Here is a 25,315-nt window from a genome sequence, read left to right as displayed (position 1 = left end):
ATATTGCTAGAAATACATGATATAAGTACAGACATAGGGATGACAATTTTTCCCATCCGCGACGGGGACCTGACTTCCTTGACCCGATGGGATTAGAGGTGGGAATTGTTTTGGCGGGGAATGGATGGGGATGAGGATTAATAGGAATCCTCGATCGGGGTTAGGGTCGGGGATGGGGATTGAGATCCCCGCCCCGCCCCAACCCCGATTAACGATTCTATATATATATATATATTAAATGTTATTTATATTAAATATACTATTATATTATATATATCAAAATATATTTCAAATATTATTTATAATTTAAAAATTTATTTATTCTAAATAATTTTATTTTTTAAAATATAATTATCTAAAAAGCATTTCAAAAATTCGGATCCCCACAAAAAGCCCATAATAGAACAGATTTTATCCCCTACAAGAATAGAATCAGGAATGGGAATGAAGTTAATTTCAAAATTGGGATTGGGAACGGGGAATATCATCCCGCCCGAACCCGGGCAAAGTCGGCGACAATAGGCGGACAAGCCTACATCACCGGACCAGACAAGCCTCTTACACTAAGTGCCATAGGCGGTTCTCCTAAATGGGCCCTACAACAGTCACCAGCTGGAAAAGTAGAATCCACAGTGGCATAATACCGTAAATTACACAGAAATTACAGGTAATTTTCAACCCCTTTCACCCTCTCTCTCTTATATTTCTCACTGTTTCTCTCTCTTCCCGTTCGCAGTTCTCCGTCGCTGTCTGTCTTTCCTCTCTCCCCCCCTCAACCTTCACCAAATTTAGCGGCAGACATCCATTAGAGTAGATCTGAATTTCTCCCACCGGATCCGAAAACCTTACTCCCCTCGGCCATGGAGGAGGCACTGGAGTTGGCGCGTGCCAAGGACACCAAGGAGCGGATGGCGGGCGTCGAACGGCTCCATGAACTTCTAGAAGCTTCTAGAAAGAGCTTGTCATCGGCCGAGGTTACTTCTCTCGTCGACTGCTGCTTGGATCTTCTGAAGGACAGCAATTTTAGGGTTTCTCAGGGTGCTCTACAATCCCTAGCTTCTGCTGCTGTGCTTTCTGGTGAGCATTTGAAGCTGCATTTCAATGGGCTTGTTCCGGCTGTCGTGGAGAGGTTGGGGGATGGGAAGCAACCGGTTCGCGATGCTGCTCGTCGACTGTTACTTACTCTTATGGAGGTTGGCCTCTGGATTTTATGGTGAATTGGATTTGATTCTGTCTGATCTAGTTTTTTTCCTTTTCAATTGGAATCTGCATTTTGGAATTGGTTTTAGTTAAATTGAGATCGATCGGTTTTATTTCTGGTTTCTGTCGACATTTTTGTGTAAAATTATAGTTTGTGAAGTTTTTGATGGTGAGATCAAACTGTACACGACGGTGGCATTGGAAAACAAATTATAGCTTGATTTATGGAGTTGGATTTCATATTGTTGCTTCGTATTTTTTTTTCTTGTTTTGATTGCTTTTCTCAACTTGTTAGTGTGTTTGCTTCTTGTTTTAACCTACTCCAAGGTTGGCACTTATTATTCCTTTTAAAATTTGTACTTCGAAAACTGATTATTTATTTCAGTGTCCTTCTTTGGTTACGCTTAAAATCCTGAATTTTATTTGTCCAAAAGAAAAGAACTGATATTCTTGTTCTTTTTTTTTTTTTGTTAATTTTGTCTCCAGTAATGGAAGTGTAAAATGATGACTAAACTGTTTTCTGTTTTTCATCACTCTTTGATTTGGAAATGTGTCTGTTAATCCTAAACATGGAGTTGAAAATACTAATGGTTGGATAAAACAAAAGGTGTCTTCACCAACAATCATCGTTGAAAGAGCTGGGTCGTATGCCTGGACTCACAAGAGCTGGAGAGTAAGGGAAGAATTTGCACGGACTGTCTCCTCAGCAGTTAGTCTCTTTGCATCAACTGAGCTGCCTCTTCAGCGGATTATACTCCCTCCTGTATGTTGTTTTTTTTCCAATAATAGAGTTCCTTGCATTATATACATCTTTCAAGAGCCAGACTTCTATTCTTACTTTTATTTGGTTCTTTACTTTCATACGTGTGTAGATTTTGGAGATGCTGAATGACTCAAATCATAGTGTTAGGGAAGCAGCTATGTCGTGCATTGAGGTGAGTATGATTCTTTGACATGATAATTATTGAATAATTGTATTTCCTAAGTTTAATGGTACTTCCCATTTACCCAATTAAGTAAATTAAGTTTTGTGCTTAATTTAAACCTGGCTCTTGATGTTAATTTAAAAAATTTGTATTTGCAACTTATGTTGCTCCCATGTGCTACTTGTAATTTATGTGCCATTGTGGTATCAACATAAACCATCATCCATTGATGCTCCTACTGAGCTATGTGCATGCAATATTCTAAGCGGAAGTAAACTTTTAACCCATAAACTGTGTAGCATGTTTGGTGCTCAGAGCATTTATAATTTCTTGTGTGCCAATTTTTTGTAACCACTATAAGAATTTGCTTGTAGTGTATTATTATTGGTCACTCATCTGGCATGCAAAATTCTTTCAAATATAACAGAATGATATAGAATGTCAAATTTCCACTATTTTGGTTAAAAAATAAAGAACAAATTGTATAAAATAATAAAATATAGATAAATATAAAGAATGGAAAATACGTTCAAAATGGAGAAAAGTAGAAAAAATGAGGGTAAGGAAGTTATAAAAATAGAAAAAAAGTTTGCTCCCTCTCTTCCTTCAATGTATAAGGTATGGTGCCTCCTGTGGAAACAAAGTGAAGGACCTTTGGTGGGGAGATATGCCATTATGCCCCTAAAAGACTTCTTTGCCACAACTATTTCTATCTCTAATCTGAAGCTCAAACCTATCTCTTCTGTGGTTTCTACAATGGGTAAGAGTATGACATTTATTGTGTAAATTAGCTTTTCATTTGTGTTGAATAAGCAGGGAGAAAAGGAAAAAATTCACTTAGAAGTGTACTTCAAGAACCCATGGAATGTTACAGCCTGATGCGTACCTTACATAGACACTTTATCCATTTGGGTATGTCCTTGCAACACTGCCCATGGTCCAATCACAAAAAAGGTTCTGTGTCCATTTTGAATGACAAAATTACCTTTATTAGATACACTTATAGAGCTCCATAGGGGAACAAGCATAATGATGAGCCTTATCCCTCTATCTCCTGAATTGCCATCCACACTTTATCCTCAAATGGCTTCTCGATCTCTTCTTTCTGAGATTTTGGCAGCTGCTCAAAATGCATACCATCCAAAGTGGATCTGACCTCCACTTTAAGCAATAGGCAGAATATCTCAAATCTAAAGGGACTCACTTTTTTGATATGTTTGCCTCCATTTGGTAAGATGTGCTATGATCATATAGAGACTGTGGGACAGTGGGAGAATTACTTGAGTAGTATTAGGAAAATGGTCTACCTGGTTTGTTGAATCATAAACCAATTGAATTTGATTAATGCCAGATTCCCGTGGTTAATTGTCTAGGTATATTATATATAGCATCTATCAGAGGAAGATTATGCAGCTCATGTCTATTAATTCACTCAGTTAATCCATGCATACCTGGCACTAGTCTGTACCCACTTTTCTTCTCATAAGATAGCCTGATAATGTTGGGCAAGCACTTGGTACCGATGATCAGATAGCTTTAGATTGAACACTGAGTCTAGCAAGAAGGTTGAGGGTAAAAAGTGCCAACCAGAAGCTTTTTTTGAAGAGTAAATGAAAATTCATTAAATAAAAAAAGATGAGTACAATCCACATGGTGACATGGTGTTACCACTGCTCACACAACAAACCAACTCTTAATAAGAGCAGATATTAATTCAAATTACAACCACTGAATTTCTAGACCATTCCAAAAATTCCTCCCCATTTCAGATCTGCTGATTTGATCAAATTCTGATAGCACCCAAACCCAATCTGCTATTAGCTTCCCAACCAGAGCAATTAGTGTTTCAGTGTTCTTTGATTTGTCCTCAAAGAGTCTTCTCTTTCTTTCATTCCAAAGAACCCAGCACACTGCAAAAAGAATGCAGCTCCAAACTATCCTTGCTTTCCTGCTTCTGTTAAAGTTTGTCCAGGAAGAGAAGATTTCTGTTGTAGAGCTTGGCTGGAAAACACTCTCCCCAAATGAAGAGAAGTAGAATCTCCAAATGACTTTTGCTGTCTTGCAAGAGTAGAACAGATGAAAGACAGTTTCTTCACCCTCCCAACATAATATGCAGACATTTGCCAAGTAAATCCCTGTGCTCTTTAGATGGTCAGCAGTACGTATGCTGTCCAAAGCAACTAACCAAGTGCAAGCTTCCACTCTGGGAGGAACTGGGTTCCCCCAACACCATGTAGAAAGACTTTACAGTAAACACCCCATTCCTAGACTCTTTCTACCACAACCCATCCCTCAAAGAGGGAGAGACTTCAACTTTCTGAAGTGTTTCCAACAGCTGAACACATTCTGCTACCTCCTGGTTCAGAAAAGGTCTTCTAAACTTGGGGCACCATACAATCTGGTCACCCCTCAGTTCAAAGCAGTGGGCTACCTTGACTTGATGTTCAGTCAACTTGAACACCTTCGGGCATACCTCACAAAGTTTTCCTGCTGCACACCACTTTAGATGATTGGGATTAATGCATCAGATGAATTAGACTAATAAAGAACCTGAATGCCTGTTTTTTTCTGGGACGATTTCTTTGGTTTTCGCTGTTATGAAGTTGGGAAAGATGTTTCACTCAGGAGAATTATTTTTGGGTTTAAGTGGTATTTGGCATGAAGTTGCATAGCCATTGTATGCTTCATGCTGGTTCTGATTTTCCGTGTTTTTTTTGTGGTTTTCCTTGTAAGTAGGTTATTTGTTGGGTTAACGTTTAGGACATTGGTCTGGATTATAGGTTCCAGATTGGGGCATCAGACCTGTTGGTTGGGTTTGGGTGGTATTTGGAGATTTTGTTGTAGCGTGACTAGTGTCTGGGAGTTTTTCAAATGGTGTTGGTGTCACAATGCTTTTATACTTATTCTTTTCTTTTTATTGCAAAAAATCATTCTAGTTCTGTTTACCCTTTCCTGTTTCTCCCACATGTTATCCTGGGCTCTTTCCTCATTTAACCATTTATAACTGAGATAGTGCCTTCGGAATCATCTCTCAACTGTCTATTTTCAGTCACTGAGAAATCTTCTACAGTAGGAGAAATCCAGGCAAAATTCCTCCAGAAATTACCTCCATGGCAGAAAATTTAACAATTGCGACCCAACTTTGAAACTGTAGTGCTTGAATTATTCATGTTTTGTTCTTCTCTATCACCATCACCAGCCGTGAGGTAAACGGCTTTGGAAATGGGACCTTATTTGACATTCCCTTCCTCTTAAGCAGAATCACTCCAGTAGTACAAGGGAAGATTGGCCAGAGTAGATTTTGTCAACGTTATTCTACCCCCCATGGAGATATTAGTTCCACTTCTGAGCAGCTAGCCATTTCCTAAACCTTTCTACGATTTGGTTCCAGAAACTACAACTTCTAGGATTGCCTCCCAAGGGGAGACCCAAGTATTTCATAGGCCCAGTTCTAATCGAACACCCAAGATCTCCTGCAATGGTAGCTAGTACGTCATCATCCACCTTCACTCCAGCTACACAATTCTTCTCAAAATTTACTCTTAAGTTTGACATCCTCTCAAATAGCCTCATCAACAATCCTCCTCCTCACCTCTTGAGGGTTGCTACCATCACAAAAAAATATTATATTATCTGCAATGTGATTGATTACTTTTCTAGAAGGTTCAGTTTTGTTTCTTGTCTATATATGTGTGGTGCCAAGATTTTGTTTGTTAAAAATTTGGCACTTATTTCTAAAACGTGTTTGTAGAATAATTTCAGAGTTCCCTTCTCTGATTGATGTTGATTTGTTAACTCAACAAATTGTGGCGTGTATTTGATTAATTTTAATTGATCTTTTTCCCTTTTCAGGAGATGTATACACATATTGGGCCTCAATTCTGTGATGAACTGCAACGTCATAATCTTCCTACATCTATGGTGATCATTTAACTATTTAACATTTTCCTCTCTACATGCCCCTTTCTTATCAGTTCTATGTCTTGATTAATTGTGGTTTACCTTGGCTTTCAATGATGGTACTTATCATGGTTTTATGTAAACTGGAGTTATGTTATCTGGAAAATGGTTTTATGAATTGCCCTTTGTTGTTGTTACTGATTCACCTTAAATGAAAATTTTGATCTGCAGTTGAAGGATATAAATGCCAGGCTTGAAAGGATTGAACCAAAGATTCGTCCTCCAGATGGACTTTCAAGTCACTTTTCTAGTGGGGAACTGAAGTCTGCCAGTCTAACCCAGAAAAAGAGTAGTCCAAAGGCCAAAAGTTCAATACGTGAGATGTCCCTCTCGGGAGGTAAACGTGATTTGACTTTAAACACTGCTGAATTTGATACTAGTCTCAATCTTCTATTGGTGTTAATAAGAACAAAATTCTTGTTTCAGAATACTTTTTGTACTGTTCATATTGGTGTTAATACAAACTGTCCACATTTTAAAATTCATTATAAGCCTTTATCCACTTTGGATTTTTTTATACTTGGTAATCTTCAAGTTTGGAGGAGGAGACTCTTTCTGGATGCAATTATTGGCAGGATCAACTGGTGGTCATCTATTTGAAGGAGTTCTATGGTTTCTGTTCAAACAATTTCAGGAATCAGTAGGAGTTAATTCTGTTTGGTTCCTCCCTTGATGTTTAGTCATTTATGTATATAATCTACATTGTTTTTTCTCATTTATGTAAAACCATTCATACACTGGATCTTTTGGTCCTTCACCTCATTTTTTATAGGAAACGGTAACTTAAATTAAGATAGATCATGGGAATACAGGGGTCCAGTTCCCATAAGAAAGGAAACTGACCCCCCAAAAGAATTCAATTTACAATTCAGCTCTAGTTGTCCCTTATTTGGCTAGTGTATCAGCCAAACCATTTTCTGATCTCCTAACCCATCTAACAGATGCACCTAAATTCAATTTACAATTCAGCCAGAACAATTCACCCCGAGTTGTCCCTTATTTGGCTAGTGTATCAGCCAAACCATTTGCTGATCTCCTAACCCATCTAACAGATGCACCTAAATTCGATTTACAATTCAGCCAGAACAATTTACCCCTAGTTGTCCCTTATTTGGCTAGTGTATCAGCCAAACCATTTGCTGATCTCCTAACCCATCTAACAGATGCACCCAACTCCCTTGGTAAGCTTTTAATCTCCTTCATGACCTGCCTGTGGATCCAAATTCTCAAGCTACCTGTTTGTATCCACTCTATCACCAATTTTGAATCCCCCTCCACTTCAATTTGTTGAAGGTGTTTGGAGATGCTTCTAGGTGTTGCCTTAACACCTATTCGAGTTCTAACTTTCTTTTCTGTTTAATGATTTTTTTTTTCTTATAAAAAAATTGTTGAAGGCCCAGTTGTTTTCACCAATCTCAGCCCTTTGAGGAGAGCTAGAACTTCGGCTCTTAGAGAGTCACCTTCTCCTATTGGCCCCGAATACAAAGCCACCACTGTCCCTTCTCCATCTCTTATTACTCCATGTCTCCACCGGTGCCAGATGGACCCAGGTTACCAAAAGAGCTCCCGTCAAAGTTCAGCTTCAGTCTTTGACTTGTTGATGGAGCCCAAACCTCCTGTATAATAGCCCTTGAGGTTGAAGAAGTTGCCACTGTATTCCAGTTTCTAATGGTATCATCAATGGAGACATCCTTGAACAATTCCAAAGTTTTTACTCAATGTGCAACCCTGAACGAGATGCCAATCAATTCCTTCTTTGTCTTCATCTTATCATGAAAAATATGATTATTTATTTCTCCCCAACTTGCGCAAACTATTGCTGCCCTTGTAGTTCTCCACATGGTTTTGCCCTTTTTCTTTGGCTGTCTAAGAAAGCTAACATCAAATACACCTGCAACACAAGAAGGAGGTGTCCATCTGCAACCAAAAAGATTAAAAACCATTCCCAAATACTCAAAGCAAAAGAGCAAGAGATTAAAAGGTGGCTTTTGCTCTTCACAGGCATAGCACAGAATACAAATACTCGGGGAGAGACACCAAATTGGTCTTCACCTTTTTCTATATTTATTATTATTGCATAATTAATGTGAATTGTCTTTTCCTACCCAGAAAAGGGAAAATATACTTCTTTGTAATGAAATTCCAATTGCTTTTCTCTATAATTAGGATTTGATATTTTGCAGCCATGAAGCTTACAGTGTTTGTTCCCTTGTGCTGTGTAGGAGAAAGTGATGCTACAGAAAAAACTGTAGACCCTATTAAAGTGTATTCTGAAAAGGAGTTAATCCGGGAGTTTGACAAGATTGCGTCTACTCTTGTACCAGAGAAGGATTGGTCTCTCCGCATAGCTGCCATGCAAAGAGTTGAAGGACTTGTTTTCGGAGGTTTGTATTAACTATATTATCTTCATGCTTCATCTCTTTATTTATTATTGATGAGATTAAATTTGTAGGCCACAGGGTGGGAAGCAAGAAGAGACAATAGATTAGAGGGGAAAAAGAACAACCACTCCACACACTTCCTATCGACAAAAGTCGCCCTACACAATATCCTTCTCATCAAGAATATCTTGTTTAATTGCTTGACATTTTTCTTTTTTTCTTTTAAATCCCTCTTCGAAAAAAATATCATACAACTTTGGTTGATCATTTCAAGAATGTTTATGGTTCCTCATCCCTCTGAGATTTTCTATCACTGGTTTGGATTGGCCAATCCTAGACAGAGATTCAGCCGCTGACTTAGAGAGAGCCTTTGAAGGGTTTGAAGTGAAAAAGGCAGTGTTTGGGAGATTATTAAAGGAGATTTACTAGGGACGTTTAGGGAGTTCCATGAGAAGGGGTGCCATCAATGGAGAAGCAAACGCTACCTTTGTTTCTCTTGTCCCCGAGTCCCCAATCACTTCTAGACCTCAGGACTTTAGGCCCATCAGTCTTATAGGGAACCTTTACAAAATCACCACCAAAGTTCTTTTCTTGAGACTGAAGAAAGTGTTACCACTCCTCTTTCAAAACCAAGGGGCTTTCATCTTGGGTAGGCAAATTATAGACCAAATTCTGATAGCCAACAAAAATGTGGAGGAAATGAGGAGAAGAGGGTATAAGGGTTGGGTTTTCAAACTTGATTTGGAGAAAGCCTATGATTGTGTGGATTGGTTTTTCTTGAACCTGGCCTTGATGAATTGTGGGTTTGGTGACAGGTGGAGTAAATGGACTAGGGGCTGCAGCCAATCATGTCACTACTCCATTTTGGTCAACGGGGTAGCTAAGAATTTCCAAGCTAGGAGAGGTCTAAGGAAAGGGGGTCCACTATCACCTTCTTGTTTACCATTGTAGTTGATGTCCTTAGTTGTTTAATCCAAAGGGCAGATGAGTTTGGCTTTCTGAAAGGCTGGCAGATAGGTAGGGAACAGGTGGTGATCTCGCATTTACTCTTTACTGATGATGTCATGATCTCTTGTCAGGATAGAGGGGTAGGGGATGTGAGAAACTTTCAGCTATTGGTGAAGTGTTCTGAAAGGATTGCTAATTTGAAAGTAAACTTGGAAAAGAGTTGTTCAGTGGGTTTAATTTAGAAGATAGCTTCTCAAGGAGATATGCTGAAATATTAGGGTGTGCAACTACTCAGTGGCAAATTGAAATATCTGGAACTTCCATTAGGAGGAGCCTTTAAGTGTTCTAGCTTTTGGAATCCTGTCATTGGCAGATTTACTAAAAGACTAACAAGTAACAATGTTGAAGAAGAATTACATTTCCCTAGGTGGTCGGATCACACTCATTAAATTCACTTTTGGCAATCTTCCAGTTTACTACCTTTCAGTGTTTAAAATTCTGGTTTCAATGGTGAAAGGATTGAAAAAATAATGAGACTTTCTTTGGGAACTTGGAAAAAGGAAAAAGGACCATTTGATTAATTGGAAAACAATGTGCAAGTGTAAGGAGGAAGGGGGTTTGGGTATAGGACAAAGAACTTTAAATAACACTTCTCTTTTGGGGAAATGGTTTTCGAGATTCCCCATTGATTCATAGAAGCTTTGGCACCTGGTCGTCAAAAGTATTCCCAGGCAACAATCTTGTGGGGCCTGCCTTCAGATCTGAAAAGTTTATTCCTCAATTCTTTTTTCTCCTCGCCAAAGAAAAGGAGAAAGGTGCAATGGAGGTGCACAAGGGCAACAATCTTGTGGGGTGTGTGGGAAGAAAAGAATAATCGTTTTTTCAGAGAGAAGGAATGAGCTACTGAAGAACTGCTTGGCAACATCTCTATTAAAGTAGTGCATTGGGTTAAGACTCCGGATATCTTCTTTGATTCTACAATGGATGTCATTCTTAGAAACTGAAGCAAGTGGCTAGTTCTGTTTCTTGGACAGCAAAACCTGTGGTTGTGTTCCTCCACCTTTGGGACACCCAAAACTTAACTTTGATGGATGCATCCTGGGTAATCCTGGGCCTTTAGGCGTAGGTGAAGCAATCAGGGATGAAAATGGCAATATTTTAGAATTCTGCTCAGGTCCTTTGGAAATAGGAAACTCAATCTGGGCAGAGACTTTGGCAGCACTCATAGTGTCATAGGTCTGAGGAGGCTAAAAACATTGAATTTGAAGGAGGTGGAAGTGGAAGGAGACTTAGGAACAATCATTGCATGATTAAAGGATGAGCAGAAGGTGCCCTGGAGCTATAGATATGTCTTCAGAGGGCTGAAAAATTAATAGAGGACCTCCTGGCACAAGTAAAATGGATTCCAAGGGCTGCAAAACAAGGGGTATCAAGGGATCATTTGTACTGGGGCCAATTGGTTAAGCTTTCCTTTTTCTTTTTCGGTTGTTAGCTGAGGCTGGCCTCCTTAGTTGGGATCTCCTTTATGATGTACTTTAACCTCTTTATCTAATTAATAAAATTCTCTGCTGTTACTCATAAAAAAATATCATACAACTATTTCAGGTATTTGTAGGGTTTCCCTAACATAGAATGTTTTTGGTTTAAGTTTCATGTCAATTGGGTCAGTAGTTAGTTATAATAGTTCTTTTGGTTAAGGAAAGTTGAAGTAAGTTTTGTATTTTTCCTTGTTTTTCAATATGAGTCTTTGAAGGAGTCTAATTGATATTTTTTTTTTATGTATTTTATTGGTGTCTAACGATTAAGTGTAGCTTAGGTAGTTATTATTTAATGTTTTATAGGTTTAGGAGGTTGTAAAAGCTCTTCAACATTGTTAGTGTGCACTATTATCTTATTATTGTTGAGTTGTTTCTACTAGTAGAAAACTGCTGAATCAAGAATCTGTAAAGAAAAAGGATATTTCTTGAAGAAGAAGAGAAGGAGAAGAGAAGAGGAAGAGAAGAGAAGAGATTGTGAAAGAAAGCGAGCAATAATTCTGGCCGCTCTCCTCACTAGTATTTATACTTTTAATTAAAAAGGGTACAATGACTAATATGCCCTTATAGGGCGGCTAACAATTAAACAGCATAAATAACTTAAAAGAACTACTGAAAAAGGGACCCAGCAAGAATGATGTGGTCCCCACTTCTTATCTAAACAAAAGATAAACAAAACAACTACTAAAAACTGCACAAATTGCCCAAAAACCTCAATCTCCCCCTTAAGTTGGGAGTAAATGTCAGACATTCCCAACTTGTGTAGGTTATGTTCAAGTTTGTTCTTTGCAACCCCTTTTATGAAGACATCAGCTAACTGTAATTCAGAGGAGACACAACGCAAGCAAATTTCTCCAGTTGTCACCCTCTCTCTTATGAGGTGTCTATCAACCTCAATGTGCTTTGTTCCGTCATGCTGAACCGGATTGTGGGCAATATTGATTGTAGCTTGGTTATCACAATATAACATCATGGGCTTCTTATCCTAATCTCATTGAATAGGGATCTAACCCAAAGTAGCTCTTAAACACTATGGGCCATGGATCTATATTCGACCTCTGAACTTGACCTAGCCACAATTGACTGTTTTTTACTCTTCCGTGAAACAAAATTTCCTCCCACAAAGGTGCATACCCCTGATGTGGATCTCTTGTCATCTAAACAACCTGCCCAATCTGCATTTGTATACGCCTCTAATTTCAAATTCCCATGATTTGAGAATAGAATCCCTCTGCCAGGATGCTTCTTCCTACAATAAGTCCAACACATGCTTCCTTTGAGAGATGAATATCCCATGCTTAGATCTTGCAACCTCAATCCCTAGGAAATATTTTAGTTCACCTAGATCCTTGATCTCAAACTCTTGTTGTAGTGACTTATTGAGTGCATCAATTTCCCTCGGATCATTCCCTATAACAATTATATCATCCACATACACAATTAGTACTAACACAAGTGCTTCTCTCCTTTTCACAAAGAGATAATGATTGGGCTAAGTCTGTGTGTATCCAAACTGGACAAGGGCCCCTCTAAACCTGTCAAACTATGCCCTAAGTGACTGTTTCAAACCATACAATGATTTTTTCAGCCTACAAACTTTTCCCTCACTAACAATTTTATAAAAACCAGCTAGAATGTTCATATATACCTCCTCTTGCAAATCACCATTAAGGAATGCATTTTTTAACATCAAAATGAAAGAGGGGCCATGAATAGGTAGCTGCTAGAGACGAGAATTCGAAGTTTCCTGGTAATCAATACCATAGGTCCGTATATACCCTTTTGCAACCAACCTTACTTTGTACCTCTCTATATTGCCATCAACCTTGTACTTCACAGTGAACACCCATCTACATTCAACTATCTCCTTGTCTATAGGAATGTCAACTATCTCCCATGTCTAGTTCTTAACCAAAGCCTCCATTTCTTCTTGCATAGCTAATCTCCACTTAGGTTTGGAGAGAGCCTCACTGACATTCATGGGTATAGACACATAATCCAAGGAAGAAAGAAATGCATGGTAGGAAGGTGATAGTGCACTGTAGGAAAGATGGTGTGAGATGCAATGGGCTTTGCACTTTCTCTTTCCCTTGCGGAGTGCAATGAGAAGATTAAGATCAATGGGATCAGCTGCAACATTAATGTTAGGTACAAAAACATCATCATCAAGAGAAATAACATGCTCAGGCTCAATGGAAATACCTGGAACTGTATCAGCCGAATCTGGAATCTCAAATGAATTGACGGAGAGTGGTGCAAGTTCTTTTATTGGAGCATGTGTGGAGTCATCCTCTTCTTGCGTTGGCGTTGAAAAAACTGTGAGACTGGCGGTAGTGGATCAAGTAGTGGAACTAGAGCTGGGACTAAAGCTGCTGATGGTGGAACGACAGGTGGAAATAATGGATTAGATGAAGGAAGAGGAACAAATTGTGAGTTTTCCTCCCCAAAACACTCCCCCCGAGGAGAATCACCAGAGAAAAAGAATGTAGATTCAGAGAAGGTAACATCCATAGTGACAAACTTGTCCTTGACACTGGATCATAACAATAATGCCCCCTTTGGTTTTGAGCATACTCAAGGAAAACACATTTCTTGGCCTTAGGATCCAACTTCCTGCGATGAAGACCAAGAATGTGAACAATGCAAACACACCAAAAACATTTCTTGGGCAGCTCATGCCTCTCCTATGGGCAGGCTGTATTGTAATATCTTTTTGAACTTCTTGAATAAAATTTCAATCATTTATAAAAAAAAGGTATGTGAAATATCTCCCCACCTAGAAAAAGAAGACTGAATGGCACCTTAAACCCAAGAATGCGTGAAGGTACATGGTTAATCAAATAATCGTTGTGAGAACTGCATCTCCCCAAAACGAATAGGAACTGAAGCACACACCATAAGACTTCTTGTCACCTCACAATGTGTCTATTTTTCATCTCTTCTACCCCATTCTACTGTGTATATGCACAATTACTTTGATGAATCATCCTTTGCTCCAAAAAATGTGGCCAAATCCTTCTCAAAGTATTCTCTAGCATTTTCTAATCTAAAAACCTTAGTCCTCACTCCAAATTGTGTGAGAACCATTTAGTAAAACTGTCGCACCAAAATAGGTACCTCATCATGTGAACAATAACACTAACCACCCACAAACAAAAAGAAAATAACACTAACCACCCATTGAAGAAAAATGATAAGGTCTCCTTACAACAGTGTGAACAATACCAAAAGCAAAAGAACTTCTGTTATTATTTGGTTTAAAAGAATGTCTACAATGCTTTCCCAACTGACAACTTTCACACTCCAAACTAGATAACTGAACAGACTCAAACAATTTTGGAAACAAAGATCTCAATGAATTGAAAGAAAGATGACCCAAATGATTATGCCAGAGCATAATCTGATATGACTCACTGACTTTGATCTACTACTACTGTTGCTACTAACATGATGGCTCTGATGTCTTAGAATCTCATCCAAAAGGTAGACTCTATTCATTTCACGACCACTCCCAATCGTTCTCTTTGACTCCAGATCCTACAAAACAAAATTGTTAGGAAGGAAGGTCACTAAACAATTCAAATTTCTTGTTAGAGAACTCACAAAAAGGAGATTAGTATGGAGTCTAGGGACATATAAGACAAAGGATAAAGTGATGCCATTAGTTACTTTAACCGTCCCTTTCCTAGCAATGGGAATATGGGAACCATCTGCTGTAGAGACTCTGTCTCTACTAGAGCACAACTGGTAGGAACTAAAAAGGGTAGATATATTGGTCATGTGCTTAGATGCTTCTGAGTCTATAATCCAAGGAGCTCCCTCCTTACCTGAGGTGGATGCATAATTTGCCACCACATATGAACTATCTGTATAAGCAAAGGAAGTTGTGTGATTGGCTCTTGCACTCTGTTGCTTGTCGAAAGAACTAGAACCGGCTGAATCCTTCTTGCTCGTAAGCTATCCATACTTATCCAATTCAGTTCTAACTGCTGCCACATTTGCATTTCCTTTCTTGTTCTTGACCCGAGCTGGTATGAAATGTGGGTAGCGCTTCCAACAAGTGTCTCTGGTATGCCTAGCCTTCTTGCAATAGTCACACACCAAGTCCTTATCCTCCTTCCTAGTCTCACTACTCCCCCTGTCTTCATTCGGCTTAGATTTGACTGTACTAATCATTGCCGACTGGTCAATCCCAGGCTGTCTCGACATTCCTCCTGCTCTCCTCTCCAGAAACAAAGACATAAGCTTAAAAAAGAGTCACACTTTCTCTAGAAAGGATGTATTGCTTGGCAAAGCGCTTTTAGCATGGAGAAGAAACACATAGCAAGAGGTTTATCCCCATGTTTGTATTAATCACCTGATTCCTTAACTGATAGGCTCTAGCTACACTTTGTTTCTCGGAATAGGTTTCAGTCACTCCATCCCAAATCTCCTTTGTAGTATTAGCCCACAAAATTTTTTTACCAAGGTGAGGTAACATAGAGTTACACAACCAGAACATCACCATGTAATTCTCTTGTACCCATCGGGAGGAATCTGTATCAGGTTTCTTCTCCTCTTTAGTGATGTACCCCAGTTTCCCATGAGCACCAATGACCATCTTGGCTGATTGTGCCCATTCTAAATAATTTGTACCATCTAATTTCATTGTGGTAATAGTTCCAGACCCAAAAATATCACTAGCACCTCCTACAGTGGACTTTTGCTCGGTACTCCAATTCTCCATTTCAACTTCAAATAATTCAAAAACAAGAAATAACTAGGTAGAAAGCCTCCAAGATAAATCGATCTCACACACAAGGGTAACATACCTTATTGGAAGAAGAAAAGCCTAGCCGAAGAGAAATCCCTCTTCTCCCACCGTCTCCCACTGAAGAGAAAAGTGAATCGATCACTTTAGAAGGCTCAGAACCTCCTAGAAACCAAACCACCCCCTATATCAATCCTAGAGAGAAGTCCAACAAGGTCCAAGCGCCCAATATCAGATCAAAATTGAAGAGTCCAACTTGACTAGGACTCTTCTCCACACTCCAATTCTTCCTGATTTTCATGCAAAAACATAGATCACCCTCTTGATGATTGAAACCCACCAAAAAAATCCAAGAACTGGGCAGTCTGAAGTAGATCGATCAGCCCTTTATCTCCTCATGCAATCAACTGATCTAGGACTGCATGGAAGAACTCCAAGAAACCCTAGTCTTGCTTTGATACCAAGTAGAAAACTGCTGAATCAAGAATCTGTAAAGAAAAATGATATTTCTTGAAGAAGAAGAAGAGAAGGAGAAGAGAAGAGGAAGAGGAAGAGAAGAGAAGAGATTGAGAAATAAAGAGAGCAATAATTCTGGCCGCCCTCCTCACTAGTATTTATTTATACTTTTAATTAAAAAGGGTACAATGACTAATATGCCCTTATAGGTTAACACATAAACAACATAAGTAACTTAAAAGAACTACTGAAAAAGGGACTCAACAAGAGTGCTGTGGTCCCCACTTCCTATCTAAACAAAAGATAAACAAAACAACTACTAAAAACTGCACAAATCTGCCCCAAAACCTCAACTACTAAAGGCAAAAAAAGGAATGAAGTTTCTTTTATTGTTCTCTCTAGTCGATTGCTATTGAGAACTGATTTGTTTGCTCTCAACTTACTTCTATTAGTTGTTCTAAGAGATCTTCTACTGTTTTCATTCTGGTAATCTCCAGTTACATTATGACATAATATTTAAGGTTAGAAAAATAATGATACTTCTTTGTTTAATGTCCTATCAGGTGGTGCTGATTATCCTTGTTTTCCTGCACTCTTGAAGCAACTTGTTCCTCCTCTGAGCACACAACTATCTGATAGGCGATCTAGTATTGTCAAGCAGGTTTGGTGGCACTTAACTGGATTGATTTGCTAGATACAACTGATTGTTGCTATCTTCTCATTCTAAAATGATATTTGCGCTTTTTTGTTAGCTTATCTATCTATAAACTCACTCTTTTTGGTCAGTGTTGTGAAAATCTTACAATTTATGATATGATTCACAACTTGAATCATGAATATCAAGGCTTTTGGTTTCAATCTTATGTTTGAACCTTACAATTTGATTTAGGAATCTCATGATTTATATGATTCATGTGACTCAAATCAATTCAATCAAGAATTAGCTTTTGACTTTGTCATTTCTTTGCTTTTATTTTGTTTTGTCAAGGGAGACTTGTTTTAGAGCCCTTTCTAGAAAATATAGGTTATTTAAGACCAGATAATAAGTTCATTTTCCATCATATGTAGGTTAAAGAGCCATTGATCATTGTATGTGGATTATTGATTTTCAAGTTAAAACATGATTATATCATCCTATGCTTCTAGTTTACAAGCATGGTTTGTATTATGAATATCAATGAACACATTGCTATGTAGGATTGTGGAGGTCTTTTGCTAAGATGTTTGGAAAATCCAAAAAATCAAGAAAGTTTTTAGGAACATTAAATTAGTTAATAAGTCTTCATGAGATATATATATATATATATTTTTGATCAGCAAAATTTATATTATTATATTGATTGGAAGGGAATAAGTACAAAAAGTGTCTCCACAGTACATAAGCTGATTTACAAAAATCCAGTACAAATGTTATCTTACAGCTTCTTGTTTTGCTAGGGAGTCAACTAGTCCATTTGCACTCCTAACCCATTTGAACTCAGCATTTAGGTCCTTTGCTATCCTTTCCACTTCCCTGAAAACATGTTTGAGGGTCCATGGGATATGTCTTTTACATCTTGCCTACAAAATAATGATTTTCGAGCCCCCTTCCACCTCCACTTGTTTGAATCCCAATTGTTTTGCAAGCCTGAGCCCCTGTAGAAGTGCCAAAAGTACTGCCTCCACTGAATTTGCAGAATTGCAGTACCAATTGGCCTTGAATATAAAGCCAGTATCCTACACTCCCGAGTTTCTCATTACACCCTCTATTCCTGCCAACCCTAGGTTGCCCAACAAGCTTCCATCAAAGTTCAGTTTTATTTTAGCACCTACTGGGGGTTTCCACACTCTTCTTATTTCTTCTCTTAACTTAGAGGAAAGTGCTACCTCCCTCCAATTCCTTATATTTTTTTTGGTCAATAACAGAATGCTTTATTAGATTATAAAAATTGTGAAACTTTAAGTACAAGAGAGGGGAGGTAAAATATCTTAATTCCCCCACAACAGAGAACAAGAAAGAAATCTAAAAAGGGGCCCAAAACAAAGAATCCTTAAGCACCTCTTGCTTGGCTAACCCATCAGCCATGGAATTAGCACTTCTCTTCACCCAGCTGTACTTCACCTCAATATCCCTACTCAGCCATTTAAATTTTTTCTTTTCATTTCTGTAGCTCCACAAACCATTGCTGTCTTCCTTCAACCACCTAATTACCACCTCCGAGTCCCCTTCAATGATCAAGCACCGAATGTTTAATTCTTTTGCTCTTTTGATTCCTTCCAAAGCTACTAAAATCTTTGCGCTAAGAGAGCCACCCTCACCAATAGGGCCAGAGAACATAGCAAAAATAATCCCAGCCTCATTTCTGAAAACTCCCCCAATTCTAGAAGGCCCAGGATTCCTTAAACTATAACCATCAAAATTCAGTTTCATGAATCCTGAAGGAGGGGGGACCAAGAAGGTCTAGAGGTCCTTTTGCACTGAGCCGAGGTGGTAATTTCTTTCGACTTTCTCAAAAGATCAGCCATGGAGAAATCTGAAAAAAGCTCCAAAAATTTCAGCCAGTGACCAACCCTTAAGTGTATCAATTCAGTTAAATTCTCCATAGATCTTTCCTTTCTGAAAAAATTCTAGAGTTCCTCTCTGACCATACGGACCAGCACACATCTGTTCTAATGCTTCTCCACATGATCTTCCCTCTTTTCTTAGGCCATCTTGAGAATGAAGGAGAGAACAAGCTTAGCAAACTCACGGGGGGATTCCAAGTGCATTCAAACAAGGATGAAGCCCACTCCCAAATAGTCTTAGTAACCGGACAAGTAACCATAAGGTGGTAAACCGTTTCCTCATTAGCTTTACAAAGAACACACCTATTGGGAAGTAAGCAAGAATTAGGTCTCTTTCTTTGAAGCAAGTCAGTTGTATTTATTCTTTCCAGGAAAGTTTCCCAACAAAAACTACCGACCTGAGGAGGAATGGGTTTACTCCAAATCTCATTAACAGGGAAGGAAAGGCCAGAGGGAGCAGGAGGATGGACCAAGGTCTCAAAAAATGACGCACAGGAGAAGGAACCATTGGAGGATGGGGTCCAAATTCTGGAGTCATCCTTACTCGGGTCCAAGAAAACATTTTCAAGGATGGCTTGTAGAGACGACAGGCAGCCCAAATCCGTATCCCTTATTGTTCTCCTCAACCCTAGATTCCATCCAAAATCGGAATTAGAATCAGAAGGAACTAAAAAAAGAAGAAATGGCTTCATTCTTCAGATTTGACAAACCATATAAGCAAGGAAATTGGTCCATCAGAGATGAGTCCCCAACCCAAGGCTGCTCCCAGAATTTTACGAGATTACCAGAGTTCAGATCATACTTTATCCCAGGGGAGAAAACTGGAAGCAAATCATGAATGGCTTTCCAAAGAGAAGCAACTGTAGTCCTTGCCAAGATTCCTGGATCATAGTCATTGTCTTCCAGCCCATGTATACTCGCCACAATCTTCGTCCAAAGTTTGTCCCTTTCCATTGGAAACCTCCATAACCATTTCCCCAACAATGCCATGTTTCTTTTCCTGATATTCCCAATCCCAAGCCCTCCTAACTGACTGCTTCTAGTTACCTCTAATTCCTTATATTGTCAGACACAGAGAAGTTGTGGAAACTGTCCATGGTTTCTACCAAAAGGTTACCTTCACTTTAATACTATCTAGCACCTCCTCCATAGACCTACTCTTTGCCCAAAAAATTGTCATTCCTCTCCTCCCATACTGACAACACAATTTCTGCCTTAGTAGCTCTCTACAATACCCTTCTCTTCTTTAGTTGCCTCAAGAACATTAGGTTGAAAATATCCGCCATCTCTTGAGGGGGTCCCACTTGCAACCAAAAAGAGAGCAGAAAACTCCCAAATATGATGTACAAAGGAGCAGGAGGTTAATAAGTGAGATAAGGTCTGTCCACTATCCCTACATAAGAAGCACATATGAGGAGAGAGGCAAGAAGAGGGCCTTCTTTTCTGCAGCATATCACATGTATTTACCCACTCTCCAGCCCCTAATGAGACCCTGTGAATCTGCATCCATAATTGTTCTACTTAACACTTCTCCACTAGGGTGAATAGGAAAGAGGATAAAGGGTCCCCTTGTCTTATTTCTCTCTTAGTTGGGAAGAAATCTTTTGCCACCCCATTTATGAGAATTGAATATTGGACTGAATTAACACAATCTTTAACCCATGACCTTGATCTTGCAGCAAAACCAAACTTTTCTAAAATTTATATAAAAAATCTTCAATAAGCTAAATCGTTAGCCTTCTTAAGATTCAATTTACACACCAAGTTCTTTTCTCTACTCTCTCTTTTCGACAACACACTCATTAGCCACTAGGATCTGGTCGACAATTTGCGTGCTTTCTACAAAAGCCCTTTTAAAAAGGTGAAATCACTAAGGGTAGCACCTGCTTAAGCCTCTCAGATAAGACCTTTGAGATGATATTATAAATGTTCCCTATCAAGCTAATTGGTCTAACCCTTTTAGGCACTAGTGAGATGAAAGTGGCATTTGCTCCAAAGGGGAGTTCCCCTTCACGATAGAATTCCTCAAACACTTCCAAAATCTCAGACTTCAGAAACTCCCAAAACTCCTGGTTAAAGGCCATATAAAATCCATCCGGCCCAAGGGCTTTAAACCTATCCATTGAGAAAATGGCTTCTTTGATTTCTTCCAAAGAAAATCTCTTTTCCAACAACATCGACTGTTTCTTTGAGATTATATTCCAATCCAAGTCATAGGTGTCAAGGCGACGCCTAGGCGGGCGCCTAGGCGACAAGGCGCCCTTGGAGGTTCGCCTCGCCCAGTCGCCTACCGGTTTTGTATCGTGTCTTATAAAATACTTTTAAATTGTTACTTTTTTGAGATTATAATTATAAAATAGACATTGTTAAACAAAAATATTCATTTATAAACTAATTTCTTTTTATTATTTTCTTATTTGTTAGGGTTTAATCAACACAAACATTGCTAACTGCTGTATTGAACCCTCAAAGACTTCAGAATTTGAACCAATAATTAAGGGAAAAACTTAAAGTTTTGTCTAATCAACACATTTCTTCCTCCACATCTTCTTCTTCTTCTTCTTCCACCTTTTCTTTTCTTCTTTTCTTATAACAAAAACAGGGGTTCAGTCCCCATATTTTTTGAATTTTCTTTTCTTTCTTCTTTTTCTTCTCATAAATATGTTGATTTTCTAGACATAAACATGAAGCTTATAATTTTCTTCTGAAAATTATGGATAGTTATTAAGGAAAGATGGTTATGGAACCTAGGGAACTACCTAGGATATGTTTTTTTCACTTAAAAAAATCCATCACCTAGGCGACTAGGCAACAAGGCACCCCCCTGTTGCCCAGCCTCGCCTTGGCACCTTGAAAACTATGAATCAAACTCTGGCACACCTAACTGATTCCCATCTGGAATTGAGAAAATAGTCTTAAAGTGATTTACAAAGACCCTTACAATCTCCTAAGGCTCTCTTAACACTTGGCCTTCCACTTCCACACTATGAATGGTGTTTTTCCTTTTTCTACCTTTTGCGAGTGAAAGAATTTAGTATTACCATCTCCTTCTACAATCCATTTACATCTTGACTTCTGTCTCCAACTAATTTCTTCTCTGCTTAATATGTCCTCCAACTCTATCTTTAACTTCCATCTTTCCTCCTCTTCCAAGGTTCTAAAAGCTTATTTTCTGTGCAACTCTTCAATTCTAGTGGCAATTTTTTCTTTTGTTTCTTCAACCCTTCCAAACTGCTCTAAGTTCCAAGCCTTTATCTTCCCCTTTAGCCCTTTAACTTCTTAGAAAAACTTCCAATTTTCTTTCTCCCCTAAAAGGAGCAGGCCCACACCAGAAGGAATTTCTTTCTTAATGCAGATAGGACAATGATCTGAAGTAACTCTCAGCAAGGTTCTTTATACTAATGTCCCTCATAGTTCCTCCCAATCATGAGAGAAGAGGAACCTATCCAATTTAGAACAAGTTGGGGGGGTTAACTGAAAGTTTGACCAAGTAAAATCTGCTCGTAAAAGTAGAATTTCCTTCAATTCTAGGGCATCAATGAGATTATTGAAATTTCTGATGCTAGTGGTGAATCCTTGGTTTGGGTTTTTTGTTTCTCCTGAGAACCTAATAACATTAATATCTCCCCTCAAACACCAAGATCCAACCCAAAATGCTTCTGATAGCAGATAATTCCTCCCAAAATAACGCCCTATCTTTATACGAGTTAGGGCCATAGGGCATATGTTAGTGCCCATTCCCTCCCCTCCAAGGAGCTTTTAATTTTTATACACTGAAAACTGGCCAATCATCTCCTCGACACATTCCACCTCCTCATTCCTCCAGATAGTTAGGATTCCCCTAGAAGCTCCCTAAGGGGCAAGAGTCCAGCTAAAACCTTTTCCTGGCTATGTTGTTGTACCTAAGTGCTGAAAAAACCTAACCCCACTGTCACAGAGTCCTTCTGTGAATCCAACTCAGGCACTTAAATTGCAAGCATTTTGGCCCGAAATGGCTCTAATTGGATCTGCAACAACAGAGGAGGCACAATTAGAGAGAGTTTCAGGGCAAAGACCAATATAGAGAGGTAAAGAAGAAAGTAAGGTAAAGGGGTAGGGACTCCCTGTTTCAAAGCCGAGTTGGCCTTTTTTAAGCACTTTCTGTAGTTATTTTTTCCTTGTCAGTAAGCCATGGAAAGCATCAGTAGACTATTCCTCTTGTGCTTTGCCATGTAGATCAGTGTTGATATCCAGAATCCACATATGGACACCTTGCAACTGTACCTCCTTTCTTTTTCTTTTAGATTCATTTGGTATCACCTCCAGGTCGGAAGCAGTCAATTCAAAACCGTCTTCTTTTGGTATCAGGGAAGTCTCGGAAGAAGGGTCCTCAAATAGGAGCTCTGTGTGTAATCATCCTCATCCCAGAATTTGCAAGCCTTAGTAGCATCTGAAGATCCTCCTCTTCCCTTAGATTCTCCCAGTCACTGTCTTCCTATGAATCTTCATGAGGAGCCCTAAAAAATTTTGGGTTGGGCTTATCAGGAGTTGTGGTGTTCTAACTTGACACTGGCTTCCAAATCTAGGTGAGCTTCGCTGCCAAATTTGTCCCAAGAGACTTAACCTGTGACTCGGATTGAGGCCTGGTAGTTGATTCTGCAGCTGCAGCGCAAGGGGAACCCTTGGGCTTCAAAGAGGAAGATAATAGGTTGTCCTTGTTGTCCCCTAACAAGAGACCAGGGCCCCTCACTTGATCTTTTAAGAAAACACGTGACTTGGATCTTGGGCTGGTTTGTTGAGCCAAACTAACTGGTTCGACCAATGGTTTAGTTAATGGTGCCTTTCCACATTCCTTGTTTTAATCTTCTGCTACCACTATAACATAATGTTTAAAGTGAACCCTCTGATTTGGGTTGGATGGCCCAGATTCAGATAATGTGATAGTAACCTGGCTAGTGCATTTCGGGGGGAAGGAATGATTGGGTTTCCTTCAACCCATTTGAATTTCTTTCTTCCTCTAGTCTTAATCTGCTATGTGGATTGTGGATTGTGGACTGTGGACTGACCAGAGCCAACTTACCTTTGGTATTCCTCTCCAGATCTGGGTTTCCAGCGACATTAGTAGCCAAATTTTGTATGCTACTCCATCGAAACTCTACTTCATTGATTTGGGAACTGCTGCTAGCTTCACTCCCACCAATTTGAAGGAGGCTGCTCAAAGGTCTGACACATCAATCTCCTCAGCTGTTCCACCAAAGGCTCTTGCAAATTTTTACACGAATCAACTGACCAAGCATGAAAAGGGATCCCTAGTACAGTAACCCGAGGGTTCCCTATACTTCCACACAATTTGCACTGGGATTCCACTGTCCTACAATCACTAATCCCTCCGATGTTTGTATAGAGAGGGTGTGAATCTCTTCATCGAGGCTCTTGACTTCCAATATGGTTTTTGCTTCCTGAAACGGCACTACATTAATCATTTATCCAAAAAAAAAATGGCACTACATTAGTGAACCTTCAGGGCATAATCTCCTCTTGATGTCCTCAGCTAACCGGTTCCAATTATTTACCTTCTTATTGATTTATAACATGAATTTCTTGTGCCAATCTTGATAACTTTTATTGTCATCATACTCTATTTTCTCTTCTTTCTCCTTTAATGGTGATGCTCTGTTTTCCTATAACGTCTGGAGTCTCTTGTCTTCTTCGATTCTTCTTACCAAGAATAGTTGTAACAACTTGGCAAAGAAATCCCACACCGAGTTTTGTTTTCCTTTCAGAATGCATAGTATCTGCTTCTGTCCATGTCCATACCATTCTGTTAATATGATAATTGATAAACCACCCTTTAACATTAAACAACAGATTCACCCTAAAAGTCTTCTCAGTCATCCTCAATGTGCTATTCCAGTTTTGAGTTTTCTTTGAAACCATAGCCACCCTTTAACATTAAACCATAGATTCACCCTCAAGGTCTTCTCAGTCATCCTCAATGTGTTATTCCAGTTTTGAGTTTTCTTTGAAACCATAGCCACATCCAGGAAACCCTTCAACCAGGCTACTGCTTTGCACTGAAGATGGGTTGTCGGCTTGTCGCCTTCTCCTCTCTCACTTTTAGGAATGCATGGTTTCTTGTCCTTACTTCTTCGAGCAGGAATGTTTTTGCTTCTATGATTCTATCTTTATTTCATTTCTCCATCTCCCCACCATTTCGAAGTTATCTTCCTCCATCTCTTGTTACTCAGCTTCTAATTATGTACTCTTCAAGAGATCATTAGAAGAAATATAGTTGCACATTAAGGCTCAAAAATCCATTAAAAAGAATTATATAAATCAAATAGGAAAAAAACCAATTGTAATAGGTATGTTTCTCTGTCTCCCTTTTTGTCTTTAGCCTTCTTCTCTTCTTTATATATGTCAATTGCTTGCCACTTTTAACTTTTATCTTTATTGTTACTACACATTTTGATTAGATTGAGAATATTCTTTTGTAGTTATATGCATTTTTTTTTCTCTTTTAAATTGTAGTGACCTAGTAAGTGAATCATATCAAAGTAGCAAGCCAATTATCCAATCACTAATTCCATGTTGGTTCTTTTAGGAAAATGTTTTAAAAAAACTTTGATGATTTTA

At 38.9% G+C, this 25,315-nt stretch overlaps 1 protein-coding gene across 2 annotated transcripts in view; it reads left to right on the top strand.

The window, feature by feature from the left end:
- The first annotated feature begins 502 nt into the window (after window positions 1-502).
- LOC148878576 (CLIP-associated protein-like) overlaps window positions 503-25,315 on the top strand; it is a 70,067-nt gene continuing 45,254 nt past the window's right edge. The window contains exons 1-8 of one of the 2 annotated variants that reach the window (XM_088956858.1): window positions 503-667; window positions 737-1,193; window positions 1,808-1,963; window positions 2,073-2,135; window positions 5,979-6,047; window positions 6,258-6,423; window positions 8,309-8,470; window positions 16,720-16,817. In XM_088956858.1, coding sequence (XP_088812984.1) covers window positions 861-1,193; window positions 1,808-1,963; window positions 2,073-2,135; window positions 5,979-6,047; window positions 6,258-6,423; window positions 8,309-8,470; window positions 16,720-16,817 — 1,047 coding nt within the window. In that variant the 5' untranslated portion in view covers window positions 503-667; window positions 737-860. Of the gene's footprint in view, window positions 668-736; window positions 1,194-1,807; window positions 1,964-2,072; window positions 2,136-5,978; window positions 6,048-6,257; window positions 6,424-8,308; window positions 8,471-16,719; window positions 16,818-25,315 lie in introns of those variants that run through there. The other variant, XM_088956852.1, reaches the window with a different exon arrangement.

This window comes from Nelumbo lutea, chromosome 1 (genome assembly GCF_056320005.1).
Source record: "Nelumbo lutea isolate HS-2025 chromosome 1, American lotus-T2T, whole genome shotgun sequence".
Taxonomy (NCBI): Eukaryota; Viridiplantae; Streptophyta; class Magnoliopsida; order Proteales; family Nelumbonaceae; genus Nelumbo; species Nelumbo lutea.
Note: the sequence above shows the minus strand (reverse complement) of the source record. Positions and strands in the feature narration are given on the sequence as shown.